General features: G+C 32.4%; 1 protein-coding gene across 1 annotated transcript in view; it reads left to right on the top strand.

The window, feature by feature from the left end:
- NALCN (sodium leak channel, non-selective) overlaps nt 1-12171 on the top strand; it is a 526457-nt gene that overhangs the window by 304904 nt on the left and 209382 nt on the right. The window contains exon 14 of the mRNA XM_072622030.1: nt 8807-8998. Coding sequence (XP_072478131.1) covers nt 8807-8998 — 192 coding nt within the window. The remainder of the gene's footprint in view (nt 1-8806; nt 8999-12171) is intronic.

Genomic DNA, 12171 nt, shown 5'->3' on the forward strand with positions numbered 1-12171 from the left:
CTGAGGCAAGTGTCTTGAGGAAGACTCTCACTTAACGGATATGACATGGATGAATATGTACCTTAATAGCCTGAGAAAGAATGGTCATACATACTGGAAGAGAAACAAGAGAATTTATTGTTATAAAAAATCTAAAGAGGGAGTATATAGTTGGAGAAGACTAAAAATCTCTGTCAAGTGCTTCAGGAAGGATACAAATGAGTTTGAGAAAAAAAATCCATGAGATTTGGCTATTGGGAAGCCATTCAGTCAATGTTCTTCCCTATTAGTAACGAAGACTGAAGTATGATGTCAAACTAACGTTATAGATGTGATACTCACAGTTTTGCCTTACTTAGGTTCAGTTGTTTTCAGGGTAGAGTTGCTTCATAATTTGAGATTAAAATACTAAATGATATTCTATTTTCTACTCATCACCTAGCTTATGATTATCTACTCTAATATAGCATTTAACTGAAGATTTTAGTAAAAATCTGGTTTTAGAATCTTTATAGGAGGGAGGATGGGAAAAATTAAGTACAGTTCTTAATATTAATCTTGTTAATTATTCAAGATTCCTATTAATTATGAAATTTTTATTGATTTTCAATTATAAGAAGTTACATCTAGAATATTATTCATTATTAAATAGAATAAATGTTCTATTTCTATGAAATTTCTGAAATAACACTTTTTCATTTACTTCTATAACTTGTAGTTCTCTAGGGCCTCAAATGAATACAAAAATTCACAATATAATAGATAAACAAAAGCAGTCTTCTCTAATTTATAATATATGAATATAAAGATTTAACTACCTAGCTAGCTAGATATTTATACTATATATATGTAAGAAGATATGTTCGCATAAGTAACTCCAGATGGTGAAATTATGTTGGAGATAATTTAGGAGAACATCAGTAAAGACAAAATTAGAAAAATATCATTGATATTACAGATAGGGAGTAAATATATGCAATTTGGGGGAAATAGATCATGACTCTGTGACAGAGACTTGGGCTGCAGTTCCCCAGTGCTTAGCACACTACATGTCATATAGTTGGTGCTTAATAAAAGCTTTTTGACTTGTTGAATGTTTCATTCTACCAAAGGCAGTACAGAAAAATACGTTCTTACTCTCCTTTGATGTTAAATGCATCTTTCAAAAATTGAAGGAAGCGGTCAGTGGAATTATATTTCTAGATATTATTCTTATGCACAGGGAGGAATTACCTTATGGAAACTGAGGAGAAAGGAAATATCCAAATGAGAGAGAGAGAGAGAGAGAGAGAGAGAGAGAGAGAGAGAGAGAGAGAGAGAGAGAGAGAGAGAGAGAGAGAGAGAGAGAGAAAGATAGGGAGGGAGGGAGGGAGGGAGGGAAGGAAGGAAGGAAGGAAGGAAGGAAGGAAGGAAGGAAGGAAGGAAGGAAGGAAGGAAGGAAGGAAGGAAGGAAGGAAGGAAGGAAGAAGAAGAAAGGAATAAGAAGGAAAGAAAGAAGACAATGTGACATGCACCCTAGATTTGGGGAGAGTGAGTTGACAGAATTTATGACAAGGATAGATAACATGCCATAACTAAAAATTCTACAGGAAAATTTGTCTTAGGAGACATGGAAAGCTCTTGAGAATGAAATTCTTTTTTAAAAACATTATTTATACACAGTAACAGCCACAGAATGAGAGGACTGTTTTTGATAGACTTACCCCTTCACAGAAATGAAAGGTCCTAAAACATTCCCAAAGCACTCATGATACAAATGCCATCCACATTCATTATGGAGTTGGAATGCAAAATGAAGTAGACTATTTTCTTTTGTTATATTTTGTTTTGCTTATGATGTATTCCATGCATTTTAATTCTTCTATGCAACATGACTAATGTGAACATGTGTTTAATAGGAATGTCTTTGTAGAACCCATATAAGATTGCATACCATCTTGGGGAGGGAGAAGGAGAAAATTTAGAATTTATGGAAGTAATTGTTGAAAACTGAAAACAAATAAATTAATAAATTTTGGGGAAAATATTTATTATCTTTTCCTCAGTTACATGGGAAAACAATTTTTAGCATTTGTTTTTGAACCTTTGAATTCCAAGTTCTCCCCCTTCCTAACCCTCCTCATTGAGAAGGCAAGCAATTCATTATAGGCTATACATGTTCTGTCATGCAAAACATTTCCACATTTGTCATGTTGTGAAAGTAAACATAGACATTCTTTTTACCTCTGGTCTTTTCATCCTCTATTTCATTCAATGTCTATTTCCCCCACTTAATGATTACACTCACTTTGACTGGTAGGTGATTCTTGATTGTAATCCTAACTCCTTTGCCCTCTAGAATATCATATTTCAAGTCCTTTCATCCTTTAATGCAGAAGCGGCCAAATCTTGTGCTATCCTGACTGTGATTCTATGATACTTGGATGGTTTCTTTCTGGCGGCTTGCAATATTTTCTCCTTAACCTGGGAGTTCTGGAATATTGTTATAATATCCATGGCACATTTCTTCTCATTCAGGAGGTGACTGCTGAATTCTTTCAATATCTATTTCACCCTCTAGTTCTAGAATATCAAGGCAGTTTTCCTTAATAATTTCTTCAAAGTTGATATCCAGACTCCTTTTCTTGAAATCAAGGCTTTTAGACAGGTCAATAATTGTTAAATTATCTCTCCTGGATCTATTTTCCAGTTCAGTTATTTTGCCAATGAGATATTTCACATTGACTTCTTTTATTTCATTAATTTTTAAGAAATTATTTTCTTCAGTAAGCTATTGTACCTCCTCTTCCATTTGGCCGATTCTACTTTTATAGGAGTTTACAAATATAAACTAAAGGATTAGTTAACAAATTCATTCAAACTCTGTGCATGTAAATATGCTTTCATTTATTTTGCATAGTCCTAGAGTCACCTAAAATATAAACTAGAGTAAGTTTGTATATGAATTTAATTGTAGTGGCAGTGGTTGAAAAATTTAAGACAACTAACATAAAAAATGATTATTCACTTATAGCATAAATTTATTTTTTTCTTAAAGGGGCTCATATACATATGTGGTGCAAATAAACTACAAACTTTTAATTTCATCATATTGCTGGAACATCTTTTCAAAAGTGATCCACATGTGTATAAACTTATGAAATATATACATGGGTATATATGATAAATATAGAGATAGACATATGAGCATAAAAGGCAGAATGACATAGAAATTATTATATTGATTTCCATGTTGACACAGGAAATGTTTTATATTAAATTGAGTGGTGGACTTTGAGTTAGGAAGACCTAGCTTCAAGTTCCTCTTTGAACTTCACTAATTATGTTACCAAAAACAGCCTTTCTGAACCTCAGCAAGCAATTTTTTAAGATTAAAAATTACAAATAGATTATGGTACTTTATCCACAGAGTTCTCATGCAGGGATTTTTCACACTGGGAAAACCCCACATCTTTGATGTACAGTACATAAATTAATAAATTAATAATTAATTGGAATAATCTCAGAATATTGGCAAATCCTTTTTATATATTAGAAACTCTGTGATTAATTTCAATTCTATATTTGTTAGTAATTTTACCCAATGACTTATGAATATGTCATGGGTCAGTATTCATTCATTTTGAAAGTAATTATTGAGCATTTACTATATAAGAAGAGTATAGTCTCAATACAATGTAGATTGTATATATAAATGTATATATGCATACATACATACACATGCACATACATGCATGCATCAATACTTACATATGTGCTTATATACATAGAATGATTCTAAGGAACACTTAAAGATTAAATGACTTATTTAGTGTCACAGTCAGAATGTGGCATAGGCAGAATTTAACACCTAGTCTTCTTGGCTCTGAAGTCAACTCTCTCCTCTGTTGTGCCATGCTGCTTCTGCATTATTCTAATATTATATTTAATTAGTTAAATATAGGCTTTGAAATTTAATATCTTAGTCAAAAATAATGTCTCATGATATTTCTAACTCAAAACTTTAGCATACCTTCATTTTTTCCAATTTTTAACATTTTTATTTAAATGTTTGAGTTCTAAATTCTATACTTCTCACTTCTCCTCCCGCTTCCTGAGATGATAAGCAATCTGATATGTTTTACATGTATAATTATGTAAAACATTTCCATATTCATCATTTCATACAAGAAGACAAACAAAATTTTAAAAATGAAAGAAAGTGAAAAATAGCATGCTTCAGTCTGTATTCAATTAATATCAGTTCTTTCTCTGTGGGCAGATAGTATGTTTCATCATTAATTCTTTTGAATTATCTTGGATCACTGTATTGCTGAAAATTCACAATTTTTCAGGAAAAAATCTTGCTGTTGCTGTGTATAATGTTCTCCTGGTTCTGTTCACTTCACTAGGTATCAGTTCATGGAAGTCTTTTCAGGCTTTTCTGAAATCATCCTGCTTATATCATTTCTTTTAGCATACTTCTAGAAGCTAATATTCACTACATTCTTATCTACCCCACTCTCTTGGTATCTAATGAACTACGTGATTCTTTTATCATTTTGTTTTGTTTTTCACAGAAATATTAGGATATGTGTTGTTTTATAACTCTCACAATTAAAAGAAAAAGAATGGGGGGACACATAATAGTGGTAGGTTGGATATTACACGTTTAGCAATATTGATATGAAGAGTGTTTGAGAAAGGAGTACATTTTCCAGGCCAGAATACCATTGAATTTGTTACTTAGATCTTTGATGGCAAAGACATATATATACATATATATACATATTTTGAAATTAATTCCATTCACTATTTCATTTTCACAGAAATATTAACTCATCAACACCCTTATATCCAGTGTCTTAATATGTTTGGTGCTTGAGATTTTAGGATACATATTCAATGACATTTTGGCATTTTAATATTTTGTTGACCTTTAGAATTATAAATTTAAAAATCTTAATGTAGGTTATCGTTAGGTGGTTTGGCATATTTATTACTCTGCAAAAGATCACTTGGCTTTCCTAGTAAAATAATTAGGAATTATCTAGATTTACATGTTTTTAAAAGCAGCTGTGACATTTTAATATATATCAAATTAAGGACAGGGATAAGATCTTTAATTTCATTAGTTTGAAGAACTTCCTCTATCATTGTAGTTCATCACCTTCTCTGAAACTATACTCTTAGAGTGGACTTTCTAAAGATTTTTTATCAGTCACTTAGTAAATACACTTCTATTAAGTGCCTCCTATTGTCCAGGCACTGTACTAAGCACTGGGAATTATGAATACAAAAAAGAAAGATATTGTCTGCCTTCAAGGAGCTTACAATCTGATAGGGGTAGACTGTACACAAAAGGAAGCTGAAAAGTGTATGAAATGAGGAGATTTTCTGAGCTGAACTCCCTCTTTCTACAGAAGCTTTGAAGTTCCTATTTCCACTGTTAAATCAGAGAGAAATCGAGTAATGGGAAAGTGGAGTACCAAGTCTGATGGCATCTTTCAGGGTGATGAGATTTTCCCAGTAATGAGGTTCCTGGGTCATGGTGTCATGGACTTCTTTGGCAGTCTGGTGAAGCCTATAGACTCTTTCTTAGAATAATATTCTCACCTGCCAGTTAGTCTATAAAAAATTATTAAGCTTCTATTGTGTGCCAGGCACTGTACTAAGTGCCAGGTGTACAAAAAGATCCTGCCCTCAAAGAGCTCATAATCAAATGGTGGCAGAAAACAGGCAATCAAGCAGGTATTTAAAAACTATATAAAATAAATAGGATTACAAAGGCAGTCAATTATTTTTAAATACAACTATTGAAATAACTTTTAAAATAAGTTCATGAACACCAAGTTAAGAACTCCTATCTTAGAGGGTTGCCTAAAGCACTGACCACTTAAGTGACTTCCTCAGATTCACCTTGCTATTATGGCAGGACTTGAACCTGTCTTTCTGGTTAAAAGGCCAGCTTTGTATTCACTGCTGCATTGTTTTTTCCCAAAATAAGCATCATGAATAAATATTCTGCAGCCCCCCTGAGGTAAACACTTTGTACTTTTTTTCATCTCTCTGTGTGCCTATATTTGTACGCCCTGTGAGGTTAAATGACTACCTACACTTTAGCAATCTTTTGTATTATCCAAAGGGACCTTCCTTCTAACCTATTTTAACTATAACATAACCACCTTGAAAATAATGTTTGGTCTTCATATCCCATTTTCTAGGGCAAATTTTGTATACTTGATCATCTGAAATTGATTAGGTACTTTTTAACTTTCTTTAGCTTCTTTTTTTTTAGTTTATTAAACTATGTTGCATTGTTTCTATGAATCATATCAGTTGTGTCTATCAAGCTGATGATATCAGTAATATTTTTCTTTGAAAAATCATACTTGTATATATTTTGAATGAAATTGTTGCCACTTAATTACATATTGCCTTGTACTGTTCTAAAATTGTTTCATATGAATTTTACCCCCCTAAATATATTGCAAGCTCTTTCAGGGCAAGAATGATGTTACATGAATTTTTTATTCCATATTGTGCCTAGCAGTAATTTGCACAGCATTGATCAAAGAAATGTTAAATTTAATTAAGTTAGATCATTCTGAATTTTCTACTAGAGTTAGGACTGAAGGTAGATGTAAACAACAAGAAACACATTTCTTGGACTATTATGATAACTATCAAGTCAACATATTACTTAAATAGCAATAATCAGACACTTATGTGAAGTTTTGGGCAGGTTTTCTTTAAATATAGAAGATTTTAGGGGTGAAGCCAATATGGCAGAATAAAGGCAGGGACTTGCCTGATCTCTCTCAAATTCTCCTCCGAACAATGTTAAAATAATGCCTCAAAATCAATACTAGAACAGAAAAAACAACAGAAAGATGGTGGGTGAAAAATCTTCCAGTCCAAGACAACTTAGAAGGTTAGCCAATTATTATGCTTCATGCTAGAAGAAAATCAAAATGACATCACTATGTCAGGGTCAAGATAGAATGTGTCTGATTATGACTGATCAGGCTAATATAGGCTTGGAAGGCTCTACCACAGGTTGGACACAAATAATCCATATAAATATTTGAAATGGAAACGTCTCTAAATTTGCACATCTTATGTTTCATTTCAGCTACTGTGATTCTGCTTTGCTCATAGAGTGCTTTTAAATATATATGTGTTTTTGTGTGTGTGTATAAATATATATACTTAAATATACATACATATATATGTATATATATGCATGTATATATACATATATATATTAGTCATACACATAAATATGTGCTTTGGAAAGCCTGAGCTAAGAATTTTCTGACTCATGTTTGATAATAAAATGTTTTTGTTTTGATTTGAGATACATAAACAAGATGAAAAGATGAGTAGGGAAACATAGTTGGAATTTGCCAATGCACATTTCATTTATCTCATAATCTTTGTCATAATTCCTAAATTTTTAAGATATTTTTTAACTTTGTAAAGTAACTTGTTAGGAAAAATAGAATTTGAATTAATTTTAAAATTTTGTAAGTTTGAAATTATCACCTAATTTGATTTTATTATGGAGTTAACTAGAATAAAGGGTAGGAATGAGAAACTATTTGGAATGCTAAATAGAGGGCATGTATTTCTAAGACTTTAGGATCGCATTTCATGTTTAATACAACTGAGCATGTCCCTCAAAATTGGCAATTAATTTAATTTTTTATGTAAATACAAAGTAAGAGCATTTTTTAAACCAATGAAATATTGGTTTGTGAAAATTTAACAGATGTTAATAGAATGCTTTTTATTGGTGTCTGGGATGAAAACCAAAATTATTTGGATCATCTTGTAATTATGATCTTAATATAAATAGACAAGAAAGTATTAATTTCAAAGTTTGAGCTACAGACCATATTTAGACTGCTGGTGTGAATTAGCCTGGACACAGCTTTTTTAAAATTTGTTAGTGATACGTTTATGTCAGATAATACATAGATTCAATAAAACATGAATGTGTTCAGATTATTAATCTACAGACACATTTAAAGCTCAGCATTTCTTAACATAAAAAGTTATTGTTTGTTTGGGAAAATGACTTTTGTGCAATTTGTTCACTGCTGGAAGTGAGAGGGTGCTTAAGATTTTTGCAGGGGAATAGAATGACTGTTTAAGATTTAAATATGTTTTTTAAAAATTTAAGGAGAGAGGAAGTGTATAGATCAAAACCAATCAATTTCAATAAATTCATGAATTTTGCCTACTTAATCATTTTAAATTGATCAGACATTTTGTAACTTTCTTTAGCTTTTTTTACTTAGTTTAATAAATCATGTTGCATTGTTTCTATGAATCATATCAGTTGTGTGTTCATCAACAGTGCTTGGCACAACATTGATCAATCTCTTCTGAACTGATTTTTTTCTTAAAATACTGACAATGTAAAGTTTCCTTGGTAAAGTAATTGGTAGTTTTTTATCTAGTTGCCTTTTAATGCTTTTGGTCAATTTCTTTTAGTGCAAATATATATAGGTAAAAAGGTTTATTTTGTTAAAAAAAAAAAGAAAAAGCCAACGTCAGTAAACTAAATCCTTTCCAATTTTGTCTACTGAAAAACATGGAACTTATTTTAATAATACATAGGCTAACTGAACTCATTTTAATAATATACATAATAACTGAACTTATTTTAATAATACATGTGCTAACTGACCTTTCAGCATTATTTCTATCCTATAGGTTCTTTAATGGAGAAATGCTGTTTTGTAAAAGAGCTAGAAAGAGTGAAATTCTTCTGTGCGTTTTGAAATTAACTTGCTTATCAATAGGGTAATTAACATGTTTTCCTTCTGTTCTTTTGCAGGTTCTTCGAGTAGTTCGACTTATTAAGATTTCTCCTGCTTTAGAAGACTTTGTATACAAAATATTTGGTCCTGGGAAGAAACTTGGGAGCTTGGTGGTGTTCACTGCCAGCCTCTTAATTGTCATGTCAGCAATTAGTTTACAAATGTTCTGCTTTGTGGAAGAATTGGACAGATTCACGACTTTTCCAAGGGTAGGTTCAAAAGCAGGACTGGATACAATATCTTTCTTTGGTTTTAATACAGAATAGGAATACTAATAAGATATGAAAATGCATCTTTAATTTTAGTCGTGCTCATGACTATTAGAACATTTTTGATGACTTAGGATAATGTGAATTTGATGAAAAATGCTTGCTGTTCAGTGCTGTACAATGTGGTTTTAAGCATCTTCTGTCCATCATAAAATTTGCCCTAATGGTCCTGAATATTCATGTGAAGAATAAATCAGAATGAAATACTGAAATTGAATAAAAATTGAGGGTAACATAGTTACAGTGGCATGTTCCTAGGAATGAATTCCCTTTAAGATAGAGTAGGCCGTTGTGTAAGCATTGTTTTCAGGGACCATTTATATCATTTATGTAGTCCTTCTTCTCCCGGGCCCCACTGGTGGCTTACCCAGTGCACTGAAGTGGCCCTGTCTAGGTCATCATGCCTGTTATGCTGGGGGTCCTGGGGTTGGCAGTTTGCCTTCTGCACTAGGGCTGCCTCACAGATGGTCTGCTGTGCCACTAGTCTGCTGAGTCAGAACTAAGGGGCCTGGCTTGCTGATCTGTGCTGTGGCTAAGAGAATCCCACTGGGTTGCCAGGATACCTTTTGTGCTGGACTGTGCTTCCTTTCCCCCAAGCGAGACAGACCTTTTCTGAAGTCCTTCTAAGTTATCATAAGCTGGAAAAATTGTTTCACTCCATCCTTTTGTAGCTTCTGTCACTCCAGAATCTGTTTAGAGTCTTGATTTAACTTTTTTTCAGAGAGTTCAAGCAATTTCCTGGCTTTTCTCCACCATTTGGCTCCCCATCCCCCATTGCCTTCCATTTAATCAGGATAAGAAATCTTTTATAGAACAACTGAAAATTCTGATTGGACAACTTGAACATAATTATTTGAGAAAAATTCCATTTAAGAAAACCTTTGGCTTTAATCAGATTGTAAAAAAGTTAAGTCATTGTGATTATTAGTTCTTAAACATAAAATTGTCTTAGGTGCATGAATTTATTTTATTTGGAGAAATAGTTTTGGCAAAAATGATTAGCCACTAAATTATAATACTTAACTATGCATAGAAAATTTCCCTTTCTGAGTGTCTTTATGCCTTCCTTCAGTGGAGTTACACCTATTCCTCCTCCATTGTAGATATTATTTTAATTTATCTGTTACTCTTCTTTTTCCAGTACACTTTTCTTTTTATTTAATTTTGATAAATTAATCTTGGGACATCATTTAGTCTTCTGGCTTGCATGTGGGACTATACTTTCTTTTGAATTAGTTTTCCATAATAACAAAAAGATAAAGCTAAGGCCTCCCACATTCTGAAGTGGACTACGTAGTCTGCAGAGAGAATTGATCCCTATGGAAGGAGGTAAGTTTTCATGACTGCTGACAGAATATGTTAAGTGCCCCTTTTCTCCTAAATTCTCTTCTCCTAGAGAGACTATGGGGAAAATACTCAGCTAGGTGATACAGTGGAAAGAGATACAGACTTGGAGTCTGGAAGCCCTAAGTTCAAAATCTACCTCAGGTACTTGCTAGTTGTGTGACACTGGTGAAGTCCCTATATCTGTTTCAGTCTGCTTTCTTTATCTTATATGTGTGTATTTATATACATATGTATATGTATATATGTGTGTATATGTATATATATGTATGTGTGTATATATAGATAGAGATATCTGTCTATATATACATGTATGTATATATACATATACATACATATATACACCACGTGTGTGTGTGTGTGTGTGTGTGTGTGTATCAAAAATACTGGCACCTTCCTCCCAGGGTTTTTGTGAAGATGATCTGAGATGACAGCACTTTGCAAACTTAAAGTGCTATACAAACTATTTATCATCATCATCCTCATCATCATCATTGCTACTACTATTGTATTACTGATAAACCTGCATCACCACCAGTTTTTTTTTACATACAATTAGTCTAATCAGAGAGAACTATACTCCACTCTCCCATTCTGAATTAGCATGGGACTGGAGCCCTGATCTGTTTGGAAAATCTAAGTAACTAGAGACTAAGCTAAAAACCTAGGACCCTGCCTAGAAAGGAATGCAGCCAAGAAAGGAGTTTTCATTCTTGCAGATCCTAAAAAAAAGGCACAGAAAGTAGCTGATATTCCAGAATGCACTCTCTCCTTGGTAAAGGTATGTGATACATAACTGTTGTTTTGAGCTCTCAATTACTGGCACAAGCCTAGGAATGTTCTCTACAGGGCATGATGGTGAATTTCTATTACTTCTTCCATTTCCCTTTTCAAATTAACTGATAGACTTTTACAGCCTGTAAGTATTACTGATTTTTCTTTTAATTTTCTAGCATTTCATCATCTTTAGTCTTCTTCCATCTTTTGATTTCAGTATACATATATAAATAAACTAATTGCAAATTTCTAGATAAAAATTAAAAAGGAATTAGTACAAATAGAGAAAATAAAATTTTATAATTTTTCTCTCTGGTTTTCATGCAAACATTTAAAATGTTTTAGTTTCCTCTGTTGAGAATCAAAAACTATATAGTTTATAAATTTTGTGTGTTTTACCATCTCTTCAACTGGATGGCACCTAAAATCATCAAAGAAAAGTTTGTGAAAATGCTTTTTAAAAAAATTCTGGTATTATTTGTATTAAATACTGGCTACTTGAAGACATACATTTTTAAATTTAGAAGGGGAAGGACCTTAAAGCTCTTTAAGTCCTAACAGATCATTTTACAAAAGAGAAAATTGAAGCCCTAAAATTTAAGAACCCTTCTCAAAAAAAAAGGTTAACCTTGATTTTGTAAATGGCAGAGCTTCTTTTTTCCTGTAACTCTGAATCCAGCATCCTGTTTAGCAGCTCGTGCTACCTACTGTTAAAATTTCATGAGAATTTATTTCAGATCACAATATGGTGCGTGTGTATTTATATATATATATATGTATGTATGTATATATGTATGTGTATAGATATACATACATATGTGTGTGTGTGTGTGTGTGTGTATATGTGTGTGTGAAAATGCAAGAAGACCCAAACACCATTTAGTCCAATGCTTTTACTGAGAATTGTTGCCTATCTTAGTGTCTCCATATAGTTTTCAGTTGTGGCTGGATCATAACCCAACTTATTTTTCAGCTGTATAGTTTGTGGAGAG

The sequence above is a fragment of the Notamacropus eugenii genome, chromosome 6 (assembly GCF_028372415.1).
Source record: "Notamacropus eugenii isolate mMacEug1 chromosome 6, mMacEug1.pri_v2, whole genome shotgun sequence".
NCBI lineage: Eukaryota > Metazoa > Chordata > Mammalia > Diprotodontia > Macropodidae > Notamacropus > Notamacropus eugenii.